The sequence below is a fragment of the Armigeres subalbatus genome, unplaced genomic scaffold (genome assembly GCF_024139115.2).
Source record: "Armigeres subalbatus isolate Guangzhou_Male unplaced genomic scaffold, GZ_Asu_2 Contig2056, whole genome shotgun sequence".
Classification (NCBI taxonomy): Eukaryota; Metazoa; Arthropoda; class Insecta; order Diptera; family Culicidae; genus Armigeres; species Armigeres subalbatus.
The window spans coordinates 38,213-63,938 of NW_026942898.1; the positions used below are offsets into that span (position 1 = coordinate 38,213).

At 42.8% G+C, this 25,726-nt stretch overlaps 3 protein-coding genes and 2 long non-coding RNA genes across 5 annotated transcripts; 2 read left to right on the forward strand and 3 right to left on the reverse strand.

Annotated features, from left to right (window-relative positions):
• The first annotated feature begins 555 nt into the window (after window positions 1–555).
• Window positions 556–3,136, forward strand: LOC134203690 (dipeptidase 2-like). The gene is made up of 4 exons (XM_062678556.1): window positions 556–1,670; window positions 1,730–1,905; window positions 2,059–2,308; window positions 2,366–3,136. The coding sequence occupies exons 1-4, from the start codon at window positions 864–866 to the stop codon at window positions 2,459–2,461; spliced, it is 1,329 nt and encodes a 442-aa protein (XP_062534540.1). The 5' UTR covers window positions 556–863; the 3' UTR covers window positions 2,462–3,136.
• Window positions 3,137–15,647: 12,511 nt separating this feature from the next.
• On the forward strand, window positions 15,648–16,257 carry LOC134203691 (uncharacterized). The gene is made up of 3 exons (XR_009977675.1): window positions 15,648–15,693; window positions 15,872–15,950; window positions 16,010–16,257. It is a non-coding gene; the product is annotated as an uncharacterized LOC134203691 (long non-coding RNA).
• A 33-nt stretch (window positions 16,258–16,290) lies between these two features.
• LOC134203685 (uncharacterized) lies at window positions 16,291–17,128 on the reverse strand. The gene is made up of 3 exons (XR_009977672.1): window positions 17,022–17,128; window positions 16,852–16,951; window positions 16,291–16,404 (listed from the first exon to the last, which is right to left on the reverse strand). It is a non-coding gene; the product is annotated as an uncharacterized LOC134203685 (long non-coding RNA).
• Window positions 17,129–18,964: 1,836 nt separating this feature from the next.
• On the reverse strand, window positions 18,965–21,875 carry LOC134203688 (uncharacterized). Its single transcript, XM_062678554.1, has 6 exons — window positions 21,763–21,875; window positions 21,573–21,706; window positions 21,422–21,497; window positions 20,333–21,096; window positions 19,939–20,277; window positions 18,965–19,132 (listed from the first exon to the last, which is right to left on the reverse strand). The coding sequence occupies exons 1-6, from the start codon at window positions 21,839–21,841 to the stop codon at window positions 18,965–18,967; spliced, it is 1,560 nt and encodes a 519-aa protein (XP_062534538.1). The 5' UTR covers window positions 21,842–21,875.
• A 1,981-nt stretch (window positions 21,876–23,856) lies between these two features.
• Window positions 23,857–25,659, reverse strand: LOC134203689 (zinc finger C2HC domain-containing protein 1C-like; the record flags this gene model as incomplete). Its single annotated transcript, XM_062678555.1, has 3 exons — window positions 23,857–24,912; window positions 24,992–25,269; window positions 25,649–25,659. Coding segments are annotated over 3 exons (928 nt in total), but the record flags the coding sequence as incomplete, so codon positions are not given.
• Window positions 25,660–25,726: the final 67 nt, after the last annotated feature.

Consider the following 25,726-nt stretch of genomic DNA (forward strand, 5'->3'; position numbering starts at 1 on the left):
CAGAATACTTGAGGCATACCATGCTTAAGTATTTCAATACCAAACGAATAACAATTGGTTATGCATTTGGTATTGAAATTCAGCTTAATAACTGAGTTTGTTATGGCTTAAGTATTGTGCATATTAATTTTGGGATTTTTCCTTTGGTATTTTACCTCTTATGCAGGGCTAGTTCATAATAGAGTATGGTATCAATAACAGAATTAAGTATTATTGAGCCAATTTCTCCTGCTCGGGAAACCATTTTCCAGCGATCCTTCTGACGCGCTTTGTGATTTACTAAACCACAATACATTTTCCAGCAATCTTTCAGACGCGTTTTGTGGTAATACAAACCAACTTACCCACTTGAATTCAACTCATCTTTTGAAATTAGCGTCAGGACCCAAAAAATGACCCGGCAGGATCGCCAAAATGTGTGGCCCCAAATGGCCGGTGCGAAATACGATGACAGTAGCTCTCCGTGGGTGCGTGTGCATGCCACGGAGATCTGGCGAGTAGAGTCATGGCTTGCTGTTCACCGATTGACACCCTGAGGTGTTAATGTTTCGAATTAAACGGAACTTCAGTGCTGCTTTTAGGAAGGCAGCTGTCTTTCCCCTTGGAAAATATTTCCTGGCACGAGGCGCTTCTGCGCATGTCCGTGGAAAATCGACCAAGAAAATTTTCCTGTCATTTAACTACCATGTAAAGGATAATCGCTGCATTGTTTACAATATCCTTTGTGGTTTCCTGTAAAAAGTTGAATCCCGATCTCAAAGTCCGTAAAGCTGACTTCATCTCCGCCAGTGATCACGGAAGGCTCTATTTCCTCTTCCAGCGGTGACAGCAAACGCCGCGTCCACTACCATTACTATCGCAAGATGAATTCGATGACGAATCATGCGGACTTCATGGAGCTGGGCACGATTCACCAGCACCAGTCCACCTGCAAACAGCACTGCTTCGTATTCACCGAGATAGCAGATATCGATCTACCGCCCGAGATCACAAAGTACCCGGAGAAGATAAAAAATGGCAGTATTCACTCGTACAAGAAGGACAGCATGTCACCACCGCCCCCGAAGGTACCCAAAAGCAGACGGTCGAGGAAAATAATTGCAGTGGTTTCGGCGCTGTTGGTGTGCATAGCATTGGCAGCTGGTATCCCGCTGGGACTTCAGCTCCGATCGTCATCGTTGTTGGAAGCTCGATTGGCTTTTATTAGGCGCCTGTTGGCGGAATCTCCGCTGGTCGAGGGCTATTGGGCCCCTCAGATGGGTGCAAATTTCAGCAAAAGCTACGCCGAAGTTAAGAACAGCATGGTTGGAGCGCTGCTGTGGCCTATCTCAGTTCCGTGTGCCGCGCAATATCTGGACGCGGTGCAACTCACACTGGAAGGAATAGACGATGCGCGAAGAATGGTGAAAAAGAATGCGGATATGATGATTGTGGAAAGTGCTGATGCGATGGAGCAGGCACACACCGATGGGAAGCTGGCGATTCTGTTCGGTTTGGAAGGCGGCCATACGTTGGGTTCCAGTTTGGCTGTTCTGCGGTCCATGTATTCGCTGGGGGCCAGGTTCGTGTCGTTAACTGGGCTGGGTTGCACCACTCCGTGGGCAAGTTCCTCCATCAGGACGGACTTTTTCGACGAGAATCTTCCTTCTACTTTGACGAATTTTGGAGAGGTTGGTCGTTTTTGTTGGAATTTTATGGAATTCAATTTAGACTATCTTCGTGTTTGCAGATCGTTATCCAGGAGATGAATCGCCTCGGTATGCTAGTTGAAATATCACGACTTTCCGAACCGGCAATGATGGTAGCTTTGAATGTTGCCAAAGCCCCTCTGTTACTGTCGAATGCTCTTCCCTCCGCGATGGCTTGTAATGGATCAAATGCAGCTGTTCCAGATCACATAATGAGGTAACGATTTTAGTGAATATACGTTGTGCTTTTCTCGGCACAAAAATATTTTTTTTAAATGAGGTCCGGAGACCGATAGTGTCATATACCAATCGACTCAGTTCGGCGAATTGAGGTTTTTTTTTTAAACAATTCTGCTGAAACTTCTTGCAGTGCTCTTTCGCAAAACGGAGGCGTCATCATGTTAAATGTGGAACGATGTGGGGATAAACCCATGAATCTGAAAGATGCAATCGTTGCCATCAACTACGTTCGTGCCATTGCCGGAGTCGACCACTTGGGACTTAGTGGTTCCCCGAAGAACTACCCTCTGCTGCTGGCTGAGTTGGCAAGGGATCGGTTGTGGGGATCAGCGGCAATCAAAAAACTAGTTGGAGGCAACATCGTTCGTGTGCTGAGAGAGGCATGCTTATGAGTTCTTAAAGTGTTAACAACAATTCACTGCTATGATTTATTTCAGGTTGAAGTTAATAAAAATCGCCTACCTCTATCGGAAGACTGGATACCACTTGAGGCGGTGGAAGGAAATGCATACTGTCGCTATCCGGAAACATAAATTCAATCGCATTTTTACGCATTCATTTCTACTGAATGAAATTGTTTTACGACGAAGTATTAGAATTAATCTTCCAACGAAATAACGTAATTAGAGCAATGTGGAAGTTGTTCCAAAAGAGAGATCTATTTAACTTGACAAAAAAAAACTAGATTTGAATGCAGAAGAGAAGAAAATATTTGAATTGAGAAAACTATTTAGTAATCAGTAATTTGAATCAAACATAAAATTGTCAACACTGAAACAGAACAAAAGAGCGCATATCAACATCGGTTCTAATAAATTTTCATCGCAATTGACCTTTCCAATTGACAAATTTGAATGACCCTTTCGCTTGATTGACTCAGTCAAATTTAATGTTTAATGGAAAAGGACAATTGTTCCGCACAAAATAGCACAGATTTCGGGAGTCAAAATTGTCCCCAATACTTTCACTAACTCCTAGCCAAGCGTTGTCCAGACCCAAATATATATCGTGTAGTTAATAAATGCTTATGTAGGGGAAATAACTAATATTTGAGTGAAGTGTGATGTCTACTGAATGCACGCACAATGACCTTCAACCCATTTAATGTTAGAGTGACTATATGTAAAATTCTGTTATAAAAGTATGTATTTATGAATAAATATTAACTTGAACAAGCTGGGTTGCGCATAATCCCTACGAGTCAGAAACTTCGAATCTGTTTTTACCTTTTCCATGAAACATGTTCAAATATATGGTGGACTGAGTCGATGTTTCAAGATTCGATTTCGAATCATGGAAGCAAACGTACCATATTAAAATATTTATTGTGTTGTTTAGTCCCTTCGAGCGGTTTTCCAAGAATTTTCTGTGTGCATATTGATATTTGAGCATTTTACGCGAGTCGATGGCCCCTTCAATATCGACTCATGGGAGGTTGGCGCTGGTTCAAAAATCGTTAGCTGCGGCGTTCAAATTTTCGATTTTTTTTCGGGAAAATCTTTTTTATTTTCGTAAGGAAAATCTGAATTTTTGAAAGAAAAAGAAATTCTCATATTCCCACGACAAACGACAAGTTTTTTTTAAATTAGCGTGAGCTATTTAGAGCCACTACATTTCGCTCCGGAGATTTGGGATCACACATTTTGGCAATCCGGCCTGTTTTTTTTTTTATTGAATTGTGTACCATGATACACAATTATTCTTTAGCTGATTTTATAAGGCGAGTTGTAAAGTTTAAAAAGTTTAAATACTTAATATGTGAAGAATAAAATATTGTGCTGTTTCTTAGTTGAGTGCTAGCGGGATTAGCAGTATGATCCTTAGATGGTGTTGGTGTCTTCAGTCTCCGGGCGCTGATGCACTAGTGTTAACCCGAGCTTCAGGGGTAGAAGAGAAAAATATAACTGTAAAATGTCATTCAAAAGGTTTGCTATTAATAAAACACACGTGCAAGTTATACTTCTAGTTGTTCCGTATTTTCTTCTCGATTCCGACGCTAATTCGTTGTGCCACTCTGCTTAACCTGTTCCCTGGTTCCTACAGGTTATGGTCCCAGAGGTGGATCGAGAGAAACGTAGTTTTTTTTCGCGGTTTAAAGTGAGTTTTTTCGTCGTTCGGTGCGGTCGCCTGTATCGGTAGTTTTAGTGCGTGTTGTTCGTCGCGGTGTCTGATTGTTGGAGCGAAATGGCGGATGCGGGGAAGTCAAGCTCAACAATAACAATTATGCGACGTGGAAGTTCGAGGTTGAGATGCTTCTGACGAGAGAAGATCTCTGGCACGTTATCGACGAGGTGAAGCCCGAGCCGGAAACCGTTTCCTGGCGAAAATCCGACCGAAAGGCACGAGCAACAATTGCTCTCTGCGTGGAACCGAGCCAGTACACACTTATTCAGAATTGTGTTTCGGCTCGCGACGTATGGGATGCGCTAAAAGGGTACCACGAGAAGTCGACGACCACGTCGCAATTGTCGCTGTTGATCAAACTGTGTGATGCAAAGCTCCAGGAGGGTGGTAATGCCGAAAATCATTTGCTCGAAATGGATACGTTATTCGGACGTCTGCAGAATGTAGGGCTTACTCTAGACGAGAAACTGAAGGTTGCTATGGTGTTGCGCAGTATGCCGGAGTCATATCACTTTCTGGCATCGGCACTGGAAGCACGGCCGGATGCCGATATAACGATGCAGCTCGTTAAGTCGAAGCTTTTGGATGAATTTCACAAGCGGTGTGAAAGGGACAACAAAGGAGCTGGTGGCGAGCAGGTGCTCAAGGCGCTGAATTCAAACAAAATATGTTTTTTCTGCAAGCAGTCTGGCCACTTCAAGAAGGATTGTTACAAGTGGCGTGCTATGAAGTCGTCGCAGGATGGAGCAGCATCTTCCGGAAACGGTAAACAAGGTCGGCGAAATAAGTTCAAGGCCAAGCAAGCGGTAAATACCGAAAGGGAACCGGTGAGTTTTATCGCGCAGGAGGAGAGTTATGTCAGCTGTTCGTCGAGGAAGAAAGGCAATTCGTGGACTGTGGATAGCGGTGCGTCGTGCCATATGGCAAACAGTGATGCATTTTTTGATACTCTGGACGGGTCTAATTGCGTTCAGGTTACAATGGCCAATGGAAATCACACAAAATCTGGAGGTCACGGTAGCGGAACCGTCAAGTGTTTGGATGGTGCTGGCAAACCGGTGGATGTTCGTCTAAACAACGTTTTGTACGTACCAGATCTCGATAGTGGACTCATTTCGGTGAGCAAAATTGCGGATAATGGCTATAAGGTACTCTTCAAGAAAGATGCAGTTGAAATTATTGACAAGTCGGAGCAGGTTGTAGCGGTAGGTGAGCGCAATGGTGGGCTTTATGTGCTGAAGGGTCAGGAATGTGCAGCGGTGTCAAATGCATGCCATTGCCAGCAAACATGGCACAGAAGGTTTGGCCATCGTGATCCAGCAGTGATTGATCGCATTTCGAAGGAGCAATTGGCCACGGGAATGAAGTTGGTGAACTGCGGAAAGAATATCGCCTGTGACTGCTGCCTGGAGGGAAAGTTTTCTCGCCCGCCGTTTCCCAAGAAGGCCGATCGAAAGACTACGGAACCTTTGCAGCTCATTCACACGGATTTGTGTGGGCCAATGGCTAATGTCACTCCGGGAGGCAACCGATATTTCATGGTACTAATTGATGACTTTAGTCGGTACCTGGTTTTGTACCTGTTGAAGGACAAAGGAGAAGCAAAGGACTGCATCAGAAGTTTTGTGAAACTGGTCGAAACTCAGTTTGGGCGTAAGCCGCAGGCGATTCGATCCGATCGAGGAGCGGAATTCGTCAATAAAGAGCTCAAGCAATTTTATCGCGACGAAGGTATTCGGATGGAGCTGACAGCTGGTTACGCCCCTCAGCAAAATGGTGTTGCTGAACGCCGGAATAGATACCTTCAGGAGATGGCGGTGTGTATGCTCCTAGACGCCAAACTAGAAAAGCGGTACTGGGGCGAGGCAATTGCTGCGGCCGGGTACATACAAAACCGACTACCTTCGAGATCGGTTGGAAAGAAGATGGACAAGCGGGCGCAGAAACTAACTTTCATCGGATATGAATGCGGGTCAAAGGCGTACAGGTTCCTGGATAGGAAAACCGGAAAAGTTCTCATCAGCCGAGACGCCAGATTTCTAGAACTTGGCGCAGAAGTTCAGGAAGCGGATGAAGACGGAGTTCCATTGTTTCCGAACGGATCACTACAGTTGCAGACTAACAACAATGACGACAAGGAAGAAGAAGAATCAGTGATTGATAGCGACGAAGATCAGTTCGTCGGGTTTTCTGATGTAGAGGAGTCTGAGAGTGAAGAAAGTGATGACAATATGAGTGCAAGAAGATTGAAACGCAGTACAGCGGGTGTTCTACCGAAAAAACTTGAAGATTTTGTCGTGGGCGTAGCGAAAGTAGAGGAGCGTGATCCGAGAAATTACCGGGAAGCGGTTTCGAGTAATAATAAGAAGGAGTGGTTAAAAGCTATGAACTCTGAATATGGATCGCTTATGTCGAATGATACATGGACGCTCGTTCCTCTGCCCAAAGGGCGTCGCGCAATCGGGTCAAAGTGGGTTTACAAACAAAAAAAGGACTCAAGTGGACAGACAGTTAGATTTAAGGCGCGCCTGGTTGCTCAGGGCTATGCGCAGCGGTACGGCGAAGACTACAGTGAAGTGCACGCACCTGTTGCACTGCAGCAAACATTCAGGGTGTTACTGACTGTTGCCGGACATAAGAACCTTCTTGTGCGACACGTGGACGTGAAGAATGCATATTTGAACGGCATGCTGCAAGAAGAAATCTTTATGCGCCAACCACCGGGGTTTTCGGTGCCGGAGAAGGAAGACTTGGTGTGTAAACTTAACCGCAGTATTTACGGACTAAAGCAGGCCGCCAGGATTTGGAACGCTACCATCAAGGAAGTGCTGATCGGTCTAGGCTTCAAGCAGTCCGATGCTGATGCTTGCCTGTTCAGTATGCAGCTGCCGAACGGTGAGTGGGTTTATATTTTAATTTATGTGGACGATATGATCCTGGTGTGCCGGGATGGGCACATCATCGAAGCGGTGGAGAAAGCGCTACGGAAGCATTTTGAGATTACTTCGCTTGGAGAGATAAAACAGTTTCTCGGTATTACGGTCTCGAAAGACAGGAACGGTATGTACATGCTAAATCAAAAATGTTTAATTCGAGAAGTTGCCGATCGTTTTGGACTAACGAACGCAAAGCCGTCAAAGTATCCGGTGGATCCTGGTTACTTCCGTCTGGATGGCGGAGAGAAGCTTCCCGACAATACGCACTATCATAAGTTAGTTGGTGCACTACTTTACATTTCAACCATCACAAGACCGGATGTGTCAGCAGCAATTTCCATTCTGAGCCGGAAAACCAATTGTCCAACTCAGAGGGATTGGTTGGAGCTTAACGGACGAAGAATCTAGAATTAGTCGGATACAGCAATGCCGACTGGGCCGGAGACACAAGCGACCGAAAGTCCACTAGCGGTTTCGTGTTCCAGATTGGCGAAGCGATCGTAAGTTGGGCTAGTCGAAAGCAAGCGTGCGTGGCAACGTCAACTATGGAAGCCGAATACGTAGCATTGTCCGAAGCAGCTCAGGAGGCTACCTGGTTGCGCAGATTATTGGCAGAACTAGGCTACGAACAAAGAGGACCAACGACTCTTAATGAGGATAATCGCGGCTGCATTGACTTTGTCTCGCTGGAAAGGCAGAACAAAAGAAGCAAACACATCGATACCAAGTTTTACCATGCTCGTCGTGATGTTATTGAATTGGAGTATTGTCCTACGGAGCTGATGATCGCCGATGTGTTCACTAAGCCGCTGGGCGCTATTAAGATGCAGTCGTTCGCGGAGAAACTAGGATTGTGTCCGAAGCGCTCATCGAGCAGCAAGTGATCAGCGAGGAGGAGTGTTGGTGTCTTCAGTCTCCGGGCGCTGATGCACTAGTGCTAACCCGAGCTTCAGGGGTAGAAGAGAAAAATATAACTGTAAAATGTCATTCAAAAGGTTTGCTATTAATAAAACACACGTGCAAGTTATACTTCTAGTTGTTCCGTATTTTCTTCTCGATTCCGACGCTAATTCGTTGTGCCACTCTGCTTAACCTGTTCCCTGGTTCCTACAGATGGGAATAACCATTTTTTTTTCAAATAATAGAGGATGACCAATGGACCGCCATCAAAAACGACTTCATCACCACTAGCGAGAATACACTAAAGAGCGCCTCCACGGGAGTCATAAATCAACATCCATCTAATACAATTTCATTATTTCGCTTCAGTGCTTTGTTCGCTAAGTCCTTTCTAACACCAAATTACTTCATCTTATCCTTAAATCTCGTGATAATTTTCGATTTCTGTCCCTTTTTTCTTAGTTGTGGATCTTTGGGAGTAGTCTTATCTCGGCCGGAGGTACGGGGTTGTAATCAGAACTTTAAGATTCACATGCGTACTCTTGCCCCACCCGTTCTTGCGTACTTTTACCCCACAGTCCCAAAATTTATTCAAGTAATGGTTTTGATCTCTTGGAAAACCAACCGGATTGGTGTTCTGCACCATAAAGTACTCTATACAATAGGTTATGGAAGTGGTATAATGTTCACATGATTGAACGTATATAAGTTAACGAACAGGACACACGGACTCCAACACCCTTTCCCACGGGACGAAGCTGCAGACGATAGCAGTAACGGAACACGACAACACGACACCATGGATGCATCGTGAAGCACCCAGACAGCTGACGCAGCACGGACAGCAACGACGACCAACGGACTTCGGACCCCGATCATCTGATCTGGGCCACAGGGCAAATTGCTGAGTAGGTATTTTAAGGTTTGATAGGTTTCTTTAAATTGAATTCAGGAAAATAAAGTCAGTCTTATCGTAACCTTTTTTAAAAAGGTCTTTCATTGAGAAAGCCCTTAATTTATATGGTAATGAAATACTAGTTGTGGAAACACAATTATTTTTAGCAAAATGACCAAAAAATTATCTAACTCCATATCTCCCTTGTTGTTTATTCAAATCGTTCACAATTACACATGATAATAGTTGGCCAGAATACCTGTCAAACTGATACAGTGCTGCCAGTTTATCTGTTTTTATTACTTAAAAAAAAACGAAAACGTACTCTTACCCCACGCGCACTCTTGCCCCACTCTACTCTACTGTTCAGCAAATCCTTCAACTGACAAGCGTTGGATATTGAAACACATCGTTCTGTTGTTTCGTGAATTCGTGACGCTGGAAAGTCGCGCCCGAATTTTTGCAACTTCAAGGTAGTGATCCAAGTCAATGTTTGGACCTCTGAAGGACCTTACATCTATAACATCCGAAAAATGTCGTCCGTCGACCAGCACGTGTTCTTTTTTTTCTTCCCAAGCAATGGAGGGGAATCTGCTCAACAGACATCCTGGGTTGTCCAGGAAGTGCGGGGTTAGGGATCACCTCCAACAGCAAACGAGTGAGGCAGGACTACATCCCTGACCCGCTAAACCGTTTCCATTGCCGCCAAGCCCATAGTCCCTTCGGTACAACCAGAAAGTAATGCTTCAAAGGGGGCCAGTGCACAACGCACCCTCGAGGTTAGCTGCATGTCCTTGCAGCACCGAACATCGTGACTCGCTTTTTTAGAAGAACACCATGGTATCGTGCCAGCGCATTGCCGGCTTTCCAGGTGGCCTTACCACGCCCTATGTCCTCGGAAGGTGGGAAGGGTCGACTTTACGCCTGCTCCCTTCTACACGACTGGTATCAAGAATGATGATGCCGCGTGCACCCAAAGGTCCAAATTGACATCTCTGCGATAGGGTCTATTCTCTAACACACAGAGGGACTTGCCGACACGGTGCCTACGCCTGCCCCAGCCTTGACGAGGACCCCTTTCCGTCCTCGGGTTCGGAACCCGTCCGGTTGACCGACGCCGCGAAAGCGACGATACCATGTTGTTCTTCGCGCGGCCACTTGTTCGATAAAAGGATCGAGTTCGACCACAGAGCATGACCACCGGTAACACCCATGAAGCCGACTCCGATTCCTTGGACCACCTCTTATTTGCGTCTGAACTAGCCATCCTTGAGTCCACGCGCCACTTTATGTGTAGCTCCGAGAGGATTTGGGCGATAGCCGATAAAACGGCGTTCCAGCCAACTTCATCTTTACACATCCTCCGAACTAGGTTGTCCGGGGTAGTGTCCAGACCACATGTGGCAAGCAAGTGGTCACGCAACACGTGTTCCGCCGTTTCCTCTAAACCTGCGCACACCAAGCACTCGGACGAGGTCGAGCAAGCCAGCTGCGTTATCTGCACTGTGATTTTGCAGCACGCTTGAACGCCGGGCACATTGAACCCCTCATGGGGTGCTTGCTGTTCACAGCTTTGCTGGAACAAATCAAACAATTGGGAGGGTTCGTGCAGCATTGTGCCTTATGTCCCTCCAATCCGCAGCGTCGGCAAAGATTGCTTCTGTCAGGGCCTTTGCAGTCCCATTGCTTGTGCCCCGGTTCCAGGCACTTGAAGCAAACTTCGGGTTGCTCGTATATGCCCACAGGGCACACCGACTACCTTGGAGGCGTCCGCTGCAGATAGCCGAACTAATGCTACCTGCGTCACTTCACACTGTCGCCACAGTGCCGTGACGAGCTCTTCGACTTCGGTGATCTCGTCCAGGTCTTTAACCCTTAGATTTACCTCCGTCGTGAGTGCCCTCACCTTGACCGTCTCGCCTAGGACTTCCTCCGCCAACTTCTTGTAGGCGGCGCCCTTTTGCGAGACGCCCCGCTTCAGCTGGAGGATCATCTCGCCCATCCGGGTACGTCTTATTCGACGTACATCGGCGCCGAGTTCACCGAGCTTGATGTCACTCCTCATCGCCTTCAAGACGTCCGAGTACCTCGTCCGTTTTGAGGACTAGGGCATCGCCTCTGGAGCGATTGGCGCCTACCCTAGACTTCTTGCTACCCTCATTCGCCTGGGCCTTCTTTTCGGCCCTTGACGTCTTCGGTTTCCTCTTGTTCTTGACCAGGGTCCAGGTGGCGTCATCCCCCTCTATTTCCTTGGTCTGGTGCGGCTGAGAGCTCTCAGCCTGCCGTAACCCCTTACCACCGTCTTTCCTGGGTGGACGGACCTTTCCAGGTCCGTCCTCCCCCGGTTTTGGAGGTACCTGGCCGGGGTTCAGCTTCCCAGCCCAACTACCCTTGTTCGGGGTACTAACCCTCCGCGTTTTGGAGCGGCCCCCAGGGAGCTCATCCCCTGGAGACTGTCTCCCCCGTTTTTGTGTCTGCTCCGTTGGAGCAGTTACCCCCGACGTGCCCGCAAATATTTTAGCCTCAGTCTGGGTAGACTTTGGCACCCCCGTCTTCGCTGGCACGCCCACGCCCTCGACCTTGCCCGAGTCCATGAATCCTTGGGCCTCAGTCTGGGTGGACCTCGACTCCACGGATTTCACGGGTTTACACTTGGCCGTCCCGACCGCCCTCTCCAGCTTGGCGTCCAGCATCGACTTTCGAAGTTTCAGCAAGCTCCTCTTGAGGTCCTTACTGATATTATGCTTCGATGACGCAAAGACGATGATGGCATCCAGCTGTTCCGTCGCCACCTCGAAGGCCGAAAACCCATCGCGTTTGCGGTTCATCGCCTTCACAAGTCATGGGCCGTCTATAACCTCTACCGGCGTAGCCTGGGATATGGTTAAGTTACCCACGCTGGCGCTGTGCACGAGACTGCCGACTATTGCCTTTGGCCTCCTAGGCGGAGACCTGAACAACCCACCTCTTGCGAAGGGGTTGTCGCCTACACTGCTACCACTAATTGAAGAATTGACTCGGTTTTCCAATTAATTGCATATTATTCGGCAACTCGGCCGTACGAAAACCATTTTTTGTTAAATATCTTGGCTGTGCATATGCACAGCATATGTTTCGAAATGGACAAATTGATATGAAATTTGCGAAAAAGAATCCACGTGTCTTGGTTTTCCATTTTGGTCCCACGAGTTGCTCGGGAAAAGAGGTCCACCACGCCAGAGCCCAGCATGACGCGGTAAGGGACAATTACTGTGGAGGGTGCCCTGCCCAGGTACCCCACAGGCTCCGTTAAAGGCCTAGCTCATTATTTCACCCCCCTGGTCTTGCATCCCCTCTGCACGGGTCGCTTAACGCCTTGGCATTAGGGGTTAGGGACGATGGTCTAGATTGGAACTTGTGAGGACAAGAGCTGTGTAGGTCGCTCCTTCCTAGATGTCAACTCACCATTTCGCAGCCCACCAGCACGTGGTCTATCTGTGAGCAAGTGTCTCCACTCAGATGTTGTCAGGCGTGTTTGCGGATATTCGTGCGAAGTAGGTACTGTTTATTGCCATCCCTCTAGCAGCAGCAAAGGTTACAAGTCGCAGACCATTATCGTTGGTAGCGGAATGAAGGCTTTCCGTATCAATGGCAGGGCGAAAGAAACTTTCTCTTCCGATCTGCGCATTTGCATTCCCGATGACAATCTTTACATCATGTGTTGGGCACTCTCCGTAGGCCTTATCAAGCCTCTCATAGAACTCATCCTTCACATCATCAGGCTTATCGTGCGTTGGGGAATAGATGCTGATCAGGCTATAGTTGAAGAATTTGCCCTTCATTCTCAACACGCAAATGCGATCGCTTAGCGGCTCCCACCGGATAACACCCTTCATCTGTTTCCCGATCACTATGAAGCCAACTCCTCGTTCTGCTCTGTCACTGCCGCTATAGTAGATGTGGTACTTGCATGAAGTGTTCGCTATGGGATCCATCGCCGGAAATCACGTTCTCCAGTTCTGGCCCACCGTATTCCCTGGATTGCTGCCACACTCACGCCGACCTTCTGCAGCTCACGAGCCAGGGGCCCAACACGTCTCGGGCTCGACTCCACTTTTTGCTCCCACGATACTGCTAGTCTTCCAATGTCAACCCACAAGCAGGGGTTGGATGTGTATGGCCGCTCAACGCCGCTATCCTCTCGGGCTCGACTCCAGCAAGGCAGCCGCTTTTCGTTCCCGCGCTACTGCCAGTCCTCCAATGCCAACACACGAACAGGGGTCGAATGTGTACGTTTTCCTTCCTTCGGGGGTTCCGCTCCCTGCGATGCTTCGTCGTTCGCTTTATACTGATGAATGAGCTTGACTCACCTTCATTTTCAGGCGTAAAAATCTTTTTCACCTTTATTTGTAAGCAAAAAATCTTGAAAAAAATCTTTATGTACTTAAGGCTGAAGCGCATGCCATCACTCAAAATAATTTTCACTTAGAAGCTGCTTGAAAACATATGCAGATATTTTCCATGTAGTTTCGGGTGTAAAAGTTAAATGATTCATTAGTGATGTCACTCATTATTCTTAATTCACTAGAAAATAAAATAAAATTTAAGTGAATTTTCGACTGGCCATGTACTTAAATTTTAAGTGAAACTTCGATAATTTTATTTCTATAGTATCCCTATAGTTGATATCCCGTCCACTAGAAGCGGTAGAGATACAAACGGTACAAACCTGGGAGCTGCGGATAGAGTCAAGACGAGTGTCAAAGAATCTCCAAAGTAAGCTGTCAAAAAGTATCCATCGCATCGAGAGAGGTTTTGTGCATTCTGAGCGCAGACGAGAGATTACACGTATAAATCAACTCATACTAAATATGGCTCATTTTTAACAAATTTAAATTTTACGGCGCCGTTTTGAATATATCTATACGGATTCAACATAAGTGGAGGGTATGAATTAATTTAACATTTGATACGTTAATTTATACGATGCGGTAAATTGACGAAATCTTTGTAATTATTTTTTTAAAGATAAACATAATGATAATTCCATGTGAGAAAATCGTAACGTGTACAGTGAACACTGAGAGGAAATTTGCGAGTTTCAAGCAAAATATCTTGAAAATTGGATTCGATCGAGTCCGCAGCTCCCAGGTTTGTATTTATTATTTATATTAATTATATATGTAAGATGTTTTGACCTGCAAGAGCAGTAATAAAAGTGGTGGAGTTGTTCGTAAATTGAAACTTTGTGAGTTTATGAATCCAATCCAATATCGCTTGTGAATTTGTTTACAATACTCCGAAGTAGCTCAGACTAAAGTACTTATGATGTGAAGAAGCTAAAGAACTGTCTCGTGTAGTGGTACGTCAAGGAACTTCAGAAGAAAATATTCCTTCCCAAGTAGACTATTTATCATCATTCACAATCGTTGGTGATTGTGTAGCGACCCTAAATGCCATGCAATAATCATCATTTTTCTTCTATTTTTAAAGTATGTCATATAAACGAACAAAAGGAAAGATTGGACAGGTTGGAACCTGTCCATTTATGTTTATCAAATAGCAACCGCTGTTGAAAATAAACAACGGATATTTAAGTATAAGCAAAACTTGGCGAATAAGCTGGCCTAGAAATAGTAGCTGACTCAATTGTTAAATTCAGTGATCGTTCGCTAATTGGGGCACGACCTCGCCCCAACTAGCGAATGCCGTTCGCTAATTGGGGCGTTTTGACAAGCGTCAATGTTGTTTACTTTTTGCATTGAACAAGGAAAATTTTACGCGCCAGAAAATATCGATCCCGCCAAACACGGAAACAAAACGTCAACGCGTTTTTGACATCACATTCTGACGTTTAGCTGCTTTTTAATTGGGTTTCGCCCCAATTATCGAACCCCCAACTAAAAAGCGCCCCAACTAGAAAAACCCCAATTAGCGAACGTTCACTGTACTTGTTTATTTAGAGAGTACGAATGCTCTCGGAGCAGAATGTCACATGAGAGTAAATGTAGGTAGCATGCAACATTCTGCAACATTATTGAAAATAAGAGAAAATTGTAAACAATAGCCAGTAGTTATAAATAACGCTTTTGTAAATAAAGAAGAGAGTCGGATTTTGGACTTGGAGCTAGCAAATCACATCAGAATTGTTCAAGTGTTTTATTTTTCAAATTGTGATGACTGTTTTCCCGAAAACTAACCGCTCGAGCTCGCGCAAGTGGTGACAGCGGTAACCGCTAAAATTTGGCAATGGAAACGCCGTTTCGAACTGTCTAGAAGCTATAAAAAAAATCGAGAAGACAGAATGGTTGAATTTCAAAGTGAAAAAGTTCAAAAGACAGTTAGTGAAATGAAATTCACATCCAAAATGTGTAAAAAGTGAAGAAAACTATGATTGTGCACATCAGAATAGAAACTTTAAATGTGCGAAAAAGGACAAAAAAAATCAGACATAATGAACAAAAAACTCGGACAAATTAATAAAATTCCCTGGAACAACGGAGCAGTAAAAAAAAATTGTGGTATAGGTGAGTACATGAATTTCGGGCTTTTCGAAGCATTTACATGTAATAATAAATGAACCATTTTTATTTATAAATACCATAATACAAGTATCCTCAACAAATTATGTACTACTAAATAGAAATACTAGAATAAGAGATCGGCGAAGACGCCATCTTGTTTCCAATCGAACCGTCAAAAGCGGTTCCATTTCGACTTGTTTACTTTTTGTACCCATAAGAAGCAAGCAAAAAGTTCAAGTGCTGCCAGTATCATTTTCACGATTTCATGCATTTTCATACGTTGCCATTTCGACAGTTTTTCACTCCGCCGGTCTCTGGTTATAGGGTTGCTACTACTAAATACTCACACTCGATACACAGAGAAAAAAAAAGTTGGGATTCCAACATTTTTCAATTTTATTTTGAAAGTATGAGAAATTTGGTATTTTTAAGAGCTAAAACTTTCCAGTCAAATGCTAAATTGATTGATTTGAAAGTTTTTTTTCAAGTTCAAAGTTCTGATTTTCACAGTCAAACCTCTCAGAACAAAGTTAGTAAAATAATCAAATAAACCTCAACATTTCACATCTTTGGCAACACTTGCAGAAAGAAACAATGTAATTGGCAGCCCACGACTATCTGTCAGTGATAGTTCCAAAAAAGGAAAAATTATTTCACAATCATGGTAAGTTGAAATTTATTCATAAATTTGTTGATATATTATTATGAAAAACTATTTTGCAGGACTCGGAAGGAAGTGCGGCATCGTTGCTGTAAAGATCGGGCCCGTATGGCGATATAAACCATGTCGAAGATGTGTTCCCCGAACATCACATCCGGCTTGTGGCCTGAGACTTTGTACCAACTACCAGTCTCGCTTGGAGTGCAAATCTGCCCGCTCACACTGTCCTCAAAGCATTTATTTATAACCCCGTCCTTCACACGCTGAATCGCTTAAGCTGTCTGCAAAGCCATACCAAAGGTAGTGAAATTCAGATTATCAACCACAACGAGCTTCAGTTTACCATTTTTTCCTACAGAACCACCATCGAAAAACTGCATTTCAATGATTTCTTTCGGCGAGTACACACATCACTTCATTGTATCGCTGCAGCAATCGGAAAATACTGGCAAAACAACTACGCTCCGACCGGCTCCGACGAGCCCAATCATGAAAATAAATTATATTGAATGGTAATAAAATGGAATTTAAAAAAATAAATAAATCTGTAGAACTTTATTTTGACATGAATTAACAATGTACATGTAAAATTGAGGAAGAATACAACTTGTTGTTTTAAAAGTATTACTAGTTGATTATATAGAGCAAAATGCGCATGTCGATTTGAGAGGAAAAAGTTATTTTGAAAAGTTAACTCTTTGTAAAAGCTTTTGCTGAGGTAACATTTCTACTGAAAATCACTAACTAATTTTCTTAATTTTACCAACGTTTTCTTAGTTTTACCAACGATATTTTTTTGTGTGTAGATGCCAAGCCCAGAGTATCCGATTAAAAGTTGGTATTAAGTCCAGGACTAAAATTGAAAGGTGAAATTATTTACACGATACAGAGGTGTTATACTCACCTATCACCGATACTTTACCGCACAACAGGAAACACTGCGGTAAAGCACTAGAATTTGTCCACGATTAAACGGTCTCTGTTCTCTGATTTTCCGGTGAAAACTAAAATTAAGATACCCATGGCATTCACATATGTTCACCTACAATAAATTAATTATCACTATATATTTACCTTCCACGACGATGTTCTACACTGGACACTGTCTGACACACTTTTTTCGTTAACTCTCTCGGCACTTTTTTCAATACGACCCGCGAACGAACTGAACGAACGACCCGCGAACGGACTGAGTACATTTTGATGCGTCGGCAATTAGTCGTCCAAACCGCGGACGAGCAGATAGGCGCACGGTAATGGGCGCGTTTCCAATGCAATGCATTGGATATGATGATTACACGTATGTATGCTACACGTATGTACACGTATGTATGATTACACGTATGTATGTATGCAACAGCAGTACAGTAATTGCCAGCAATATGCGTTCGCAGGATTTGTGTTCTTACGAACAAGTTTATTCAATTTAACACCTCAATGTCACAATTAATTGATTCTTGATTAAATACTTTGGTGAAAGTTCGGTACAAAACGGAAGGTAAAATGGAGTTTTCACAAATAACAGCACTCCAATGTATACCCGTATATGATGGAAATCCAGAAGAGCTGGAACCATTCATTTTACAATTGGAATTATTTGCATCTCAGTTAGAAGGACACGATCAAACTCCGCTATTGAATGTTATATGGATGAAATTGAAAGGTAAGGCTCTTCGAAAAATTTCGAATTTAATTGCCCCTACTTGGACAGAAGTGAAAGCTAATTTACAACGAGAATTTAAGTTTCAGAAAAGCATTAGTGCTCTCATGAAAATATCCGTACTCTTATACTTAAATATCCGTTGTTTATTTTCAACAGCGGTTGCTATTTGATAAACATAAATGGACAGGTTCCAACCTGTCCAATCTTTCCTTTTGTTCGTTTATATGACATACGTTAAAATAGAAGAAAAATGATCATTATTGCATGGCATTTAGGGTCGCTACATCTCTTCCAACCCACTGAGCTTGAAATTAGAATTGTAAATTATCGTTTCAAGTGGATAGTTGATGGTTTCGTTTCAAAACTTTAGGGTTCTCCTGAAGCTATAGTTCAAACACATTCATGAAATATTCAAAAGTTGTCTTCTAATCATTAAAAAATACAAATTTTCAAGCAGTGTATATCTTTGAAATTCCTTGATACTATTTTTCGTGCAATTTTTGATTCCTCAAATTAATTTTGCTATAACTTTTTGTAATATTTTCGCCTAATCCTCTCTACACATATATACTTCCTCGAGAGTGTCTTACCTGATGATGCCTTCTTAACTCGCCTAGTGTCTGCTTGCTGATGCTCGCTTCTTCATAATATTTCGTGTAGATCACTTGGTCGGTTTCAGATTCCGAGTGCAGGGTATACTCCTGGTCTGCTGCTTGGTTGCTTGAACTTGTAACGTAATATTGGGTCTCCGTGGTGAAGTTTTTGATATATGATGTCTATCGTTTATTGGGTGCGTAAAATTTGATCGTAACGTTCACTAGTAATAATTTGACGTGCCATCTCCGAATGTATATGTTGCTTTCCTCTGGTTGTAGTTCATGAATTTACTGCTTGCCTTATAGCAAAAATGTGTAGCTATTATAGTGGATCTCCAATAGTTTTCAGTTGATTCGCCGTTGATACGTAAGTTGTGGTGAATTTCCGTGTATACGCTGCTCAGTTTTGTTGTGAAACATTCGCATCTTTTGTTGAGTGATGCAAATTAGTTGTTATTGATAAAATTTTGCTCGTTTGATATTTTGCCTTGAATTGATCCTCTTCATAACTTGTCTTCTATCGTGGGAGTTTAGTCTTCATGGTTCTCCTTTTCTGCTTATCTCGGAGTTATTGTGTTATTTCGCCTGGTTAAATCTTCTTTTATATCGCCTTGTATAATTCACCTTTTCCTGATGTTCCTCCGAAAATGTCTACTCCTGATGTTCCTCCAAAGATTTCGTCCCGTTGAATCCGTCTTGATACCCCCACACTCTTTATCTTCAACCTTCCGTATGACCTGTCGTTCTGGTGATACCAATTAACTCTGGTATGTTTTTCTCGATGCACTGTTGTCTTCCTTCGCCATCGGATGTTGTTCGTCTTCGCTGGATGTTCTCTCGCCCGTTTGCCTCTCGAGTAAGTTATTGTGCACATTTACATTTGGAAAATAATTGTGAACTATTTTACTGTCCTTTACTACTCTACGCTGTTTTTGTTTTTTTTTATTGATTACCGGATAATGATTACATCTTCAATGCTATGTTACTATTTTTATGAATTTGATTCAACTTATTGGGCCTTGCCACCTTTAAAATTGATCGTTCGATAATAAAAATAATTGATTGTATTACTTTATCTAATTATGTTATTCTTGCTGAATTATCCCCCGTGAAAAAAAAATTGAGTTGAAGCAAAGAATGTATTCTGCAGGTTTTTGTACAGATATAACTAAAGATAATATAATTTTCTGCAAAATACTTTCTGCCACATATTCCATATTATACCTTATTGGTTTTTTTTTTGGTTGGCCTTGATGGTTAATTGCTGCAATTGTAGTTCCTAGTAAGTAGCATGACTGTGGAACTGAATTTATTCTTGATTAATAAGCTAACACTACTGTCAACAAAATACAGGATGCCTGTGCACTGCGAAATATGAAAGCAAAAATAAAGAGCCAAGCAGAATGGATATGTTATGTTTAACGTAGATGTTAGATGACAAGGGTACAAATAAGGAAGAAGGCGTCAATTTGGAATGCTATAAGGGCAAACTTGAGACCGAAGAAAATGCCTAGAAAACTTGGGAAGAGGCCTTCAACTGAAATAAGACTATGATGCTTGCTATGATGACAACTATAGTATTTAGGCGGACAATAATTAAAAGGACGATAACATTATTAAAGACGAAGATAATACTAAGTGAAGCTGAGAAAGAAGAACTATTGTTCTAAAGTAAGATCATTAGGTTAATTAAAATCATGCAAAAAGAATAACATAATCAGTTCAAACTTACCAGTTGATGACCATGCTGATTTTTGTAGTGGGGATACAAAGAAAATAGTTTGGGGATCGACTGTTGTGACTGCAGATACTTTTTACGTGTATCTGCGCTCGTGACCCATTTTTCCAAAACTACGGACCACGGTTCATTGTTAAGTGATAACCACTCTTCAGCTGAAAGCGCCTCTTCAGTTGGTTTGAAATCTTCTTCAGCGTCAATTCTCAAAACTTTCAGGTGTCGTTTTTCGTTAAACTCTTCTTTCCTTTTTTTCTGTTTAAGGTTGTTAATTTTGTTGAAAATTTTCCCTCCGCTGTTCTTGCGATCACCACCTCGTGGAATGTAGTAGTTTTCCTAAGAAGATTCTTTGTTAGCTCTGTAATTTTTCATGCATATTGGTGCTACTTACTTTTCGCTCGGATTCAAACAAAGTTATGATGCAGGAAGAATAATTTTCAAGATCCTCGGTTTTCACCTTTTGATGAGTTTTCAAATGGTAGTCCGCTATGATATGAGCGAGGCGTAACTGTTTCGCGTCTGATAGCTCACTCAGTGCCGCTCGCCGTATGATGTCCTTTCCCTCTTCCGTAGATAGTAATAGGTCTTTCAAAAACTTCGGTGAAAAATTTTCCCTTCCTGCATTCAAACCAGCTACTCGATCAGCATCACGGTTGCTGCACTCAGAAACGTATAGAACTTCTGACACATTATTTGAATCCTTCAAAACAGGTTTGCGACCCTGTTCTGGCACAGACAAAACCTCGATTGGCTCAGAGCTGTTCTTTATTCCATCGGGGAAATTTGATTCAGTTGGATTTGAAGCACTTACTGCTGCCAATTCGACTGTAATGCTTTCCGCATGTTGTCCAGTAGATGTTTCTGTTTGCGCTACGTCGGCTTCCGTCAGAAGTTCTATATTGTTCGGTTCCGCAATAGGAAAATCCTCAATGGAGGGAAGGACACATTCGACGGCTCCAGATAAATGTAATTCAGTAGACACACTTATTGGTTTCACAATATCTACAGGACATATGTCTATCGACACTTCGGATGCTGTTGGAATCAAACTCCCGTCCTTCTGTACAGTTGCTTGAGCAACGCCAGCTATAGCCCCCAAAGAGATGGTTTCGTTCGATGGGACCGGATCAGACACAGTTGGCACCACGGTCGGCACTGTTTTTGAACCAAAAGAAAATAAGTGCTTTGTTTATTAACCAAAAACAGTTATACGTACCTCCGCTAAAGTTAAGGTGATTATACAATCAAGCCATGTGGTGAATTTCAAATTCACCACACGGTTTTCTACTCCTATTGTCAAAAGTTCAAATCTAGCGTAATAATGTTCGTACAATGCTGAAATTAAAGTCGATTGTTTAGCATAAGTAAGCAAACGATCAAACGAATGTTTCATCCCCATGGGCGTTGTGGTTCTCTCAATTCGTGCTCTTGAAAAATCATTAGAAAAAACACGTGGTTTCCAAGATGGCCGATTTGTGGCTTTGTTGTATAACCACCTTAAGTTCACCTTGAATTTCTATTTGCTGTGCTCGGAGCAACCCAAGTACTGCTAGTTTCTGTAAATCATAATAGGTATTATTAATAGAAACTACTAAATATTTTCACCAAAGTTATCCCATATAACGACTTACATTCCGATCTCTCCAGGATGAAATTTGTTGATAAATTTCCAAAACATTCCAGTTCCCGCTGATGTTCTTTAATTCTTCGGCCAGCCGTTCGGAGGTAATGGTCAGCAAATCAAACTCATCGATTCCGCGTTCTGCTATTTTACATTACTTTAATAATTATAATAAATATTATTTATTATAACACACTTACCTATCAAAACAGTCAACAACTCGAATGGGATTCGCAAATCCAGAAGAAGCTCGTCTGCAACGCACCGTTGGGATGCCATGTTGAATTTTATTGCATCGGGACTCACAAAATTTTCTTACTGTCGATTCATATGAAATTTAAGTGAATTCTTGTTACATGTAATACACTCAAATTTCAAAAGACCTATATTTGTTTTTTAAATTTTATTCAAATAATTTTAAAATGAATAGTAGTGAATGCCGCATTGGTCATGTAACATCATGATTTTGTTGTATATCTGAAGGTTACGTTTTTTTTTCAAGTGAAATCTACGTGAATTATTTTTTGAGTGTAGTTGCGGGCTGATACGATTGACCAATCCGCATCAACGCCTCCGGAAACAGCAAATGGAAACAAATTATTTTTCTTCTTGTTTTTGTTTGTTGTTTTTTTCGTTTTCAGCAGAACTGCATGCAATAGGGTGACCAAGGAACCAAATTATAATGTTCTTTCGTTGTTAAATAATTTTAAACACAATTTAATTTAGTTCAACAATTTTATTCTACATGTCGCTTATTTACTCTTACAGCATGCTTTACCCAGCATTTGCCGTGCCTCTTCAAAGGGACGCGGACAAAACACGAAGGAACAAAAAAATACGCATTTTTTATATTAAAAAAATGTGGAATTTTGAAATTTAATTTTAAGTCACTCATAGGAAAGAAACTTTTCCAATTCTGAACAAGTGAAATTAACAAAAAAAATAGTCAAAGTACCCTGCGCCGGTTTGGGGAATTAGAGTGCTAAGAAAATATGAGGGAACTGTTCCGTTTTCCATCTCACTGAACATATATTCATCTCATCGCAAAACAAAGAAATACCGCACCAATCTCGTCCCTTCTTTTCGCTAACACGTGTGCTCACTGGTAAAAAAATCACAAAAATAAGAAACAAACCAAATTCTTTTTTATTGCTTTGTTTTTGATGAGATGGAAATAGGAGCTATGGGATGAGAACCGAATCGTTTCCCTAATTTTAGGAGAAAAAAAATGAAAAAAGACAAAATTTAATGCAAAAAAAAAAAAGAAATATAAAGGACTAATGATTTCTCGTGTTCCTATCAGTTCATAATGTGCACATTGCCATTATAACTGAAACATATTTAAAACCTGGACTCTCCATTAAAAGAGATCCGAATTACTATATTTTTCGAAATGATCGTCTTGACAGCGCCTGTGTGGTGGGGTCGCCATTGTCATTTATAGACGTATCAAATATAAATTATATTCTTCGTTGGAAACCTTGGAAACAAATATTGAACAATCTTCTTTAATTGCTGCCTACTTGCCTTTCCAGTGCAATGGGCAGCAAAGGAATTTGTTGAGAGCTGATCTTCAAATTCTAACTCGCAACAAATCCAAATTTTTCATAATTGGTGACTTCAATGCCAAACACCGTTCATGGAATAATGCATCTAGCATTTTTCTCAAAGATGATTCCTTCCTATTAAAATCCTTGAAAAAGCCGTGGGCTGGCAAGGGCCAATGGCGGTGTATTATCTGTCTCTTTCCGTCCTTCGAAAAATTGTGATTGTGTAGTGCAACACCGAGAAATACCACAAACACTCATTCACAAAATAAGGATTTATATACAATTTTAGTCCCCTTCAACATCATGGAATAATTTTCTCAATAAGTTCTCAATAAGAGACGGGTGCTTAGGACCATCTTTGGCGGTGTGCAAGAAGACGGTGTGTGGCGGCGAAGAATGAACCATGAGCTCGCCCAACTCTACGGCGAACCCAGTATCCAGAAGGTAGCTAAAGCCGGAAGGGTACGATGGGCAGGACATGTTGCAAGAATGCCGGACAGCAACCCTGCAAAGATTGTGTTCGCTTCCGATCCGGCAGGTACGAGACGGCGTGGAGCGCAGCGATCGAGATGGGCAGACCAGGTGCAGAACGACTTGGCGAGCGTGGGGCGTATCCGAGGATGGAGAGATGCGGCCTCGAACCGTGTATTGTGGCGTCAAATTGTTGATTCAGTGTTATCTGTTTAGATGTAAACTAAATAAATGAAATGAAATGAAGTTTGTTTAATAGGCCTGTTGGTGTTTTATTCTTTCAATTGTAGCTTTATTATCAATCAGCCTTTCGCTTTTCGGCTTCGTTCGAAATATAGGAGCTGTTAATAATACTTATTAATACAAGACTTGATTTTTATTTTCTCAATGAGATGATTATTAAATATATACAGGCATTCGTGTCACAGCAGAAAAATGTTAAAAATACAAATAATATTTGCTATTAGGTATACATCATATGTGGAGGAGTTACGTGGATTTTGCTGAGGCGCCATCCATAAGTTACATAAAACCAAAGAATTGGAAAGAGGTTCACAGGAACGTAATGGCTCATTAGAAGGAAATATAAATTTCACATAAAAAAGTATTCAGGGGGAAAGGAGTTGGAAATTCGTATGTTTAGCGTTACATAACAAATGGATGCTGACTGATGAGTGCGTCAGTACGCGGTTAGAATCGCTTCGCTTTCGCGGTCGGCTTCGGCTTGTTGTGCAGCATGGTGGCGCACTTCGGAATGTGTCGTTCAGCAGCGGTCTGATTGAAACGGCGCGAACAGTGCGGACACTGGATGTAGTCCGGGTTCTCCGATGGCGGTGGCGGTGGCAAATCTGAAAGCTTTCCGCCCTTGGCCAAGTGGGCTTGCATTTCCTTGGCCGCACGGATGGCCTGAATGAATTCCTCGTGCTTGCGGCGCCAGTCGCTCTTACGACGGCTGTCTGCGGTTGCGCCAGTTGCCTTGGTAGTAGTTGACATTCCGGAAATGGATTTCTTACTCGCCCCTGCTCCAATCTTTTTCTTAGAAAGCACGTATTTCTCCGCTTCGGTTCCCAGCACTCGGTGCTTAGTGGTGTCGAACACCTTCCTTTTCTTGTTTTTAGTTTTTTGGCAAATCTCCCGGTGCTTTCCAATACGATCTTCAGCAAAGTTCCGTCCACAGATAGTGCATCGCTCTAGTCCATCCGGCACGGGTTCCTCTTTTAAGGATCGATTAGAGGCTGCGGATGTTGTTGATACGACTGATGAAGCGGTCGATGGTTTCCGACTTGGCCTGGCAAGGGGTTTGCCAGTTGACGTCCGAGATGCAGAAGACTGCGAGAGCATGATACGAAAAATTTGATCAGAAATGACATTGAGTGGAATCAAGGCCTGCTATAATAGGGGTACTTACTTTGGAGGAGTTTGCAGACGATGGGCTGCTCGATGATTGTGCTGGAGCTGGTGCTGATGAGCTCGCCATAGCCGGTGACTTTTTGGGCACAGACTTCGTCGCACTGTTACTGGCTTTGGCAGTTACAGTGGGGGTCGTTGTGGGTGTTCTGCCTGGAACGGGCTTCAGTTTAAGGCTGTTGACGTTCTGGTGGTGGCCATTGAGTTTTCCCACATTCGGAAGCTTGCGTGGAATGGGCGTTGGTGTCAGAGTGATGTCTTCGTCGAATGAAATAGTATCTGTAAGGCAGATGTAGATGGTATTTCAATAATTATGTACTTAAATGAAACAGGCAATATTGTTTTCCTCCACTAGGTGTTCAATTGGTCGGGGTTCAGCCAAATCCCACCAATCGCCAACGAAATATTATTAGTTTTTTCTGCCCAAGCTTTCGTTTAGCAGATTCAATTGACAAATCGTATCAGATATCCCGCAACCCAAAAACGGAGGATATCCTACAGTAAATGTACGCATGAATTGATATGCAACGTTTTCCCCTGTCCTTTTACGAACACAATATCACAAGTCTTCCAAAAAACCGCTTGGTGCGGTTTGGCTGAAGCCCGACCAATTTTACAATGCACTTTTTGCGTGCATGGTTATATACTGAGACGAGACCTGCAAAGACGGCTTTCTTTTCCTTGTTTTGACACTTGTTCTTCTTTTCATCACAGTTGATCATCAATTCTCAACTGT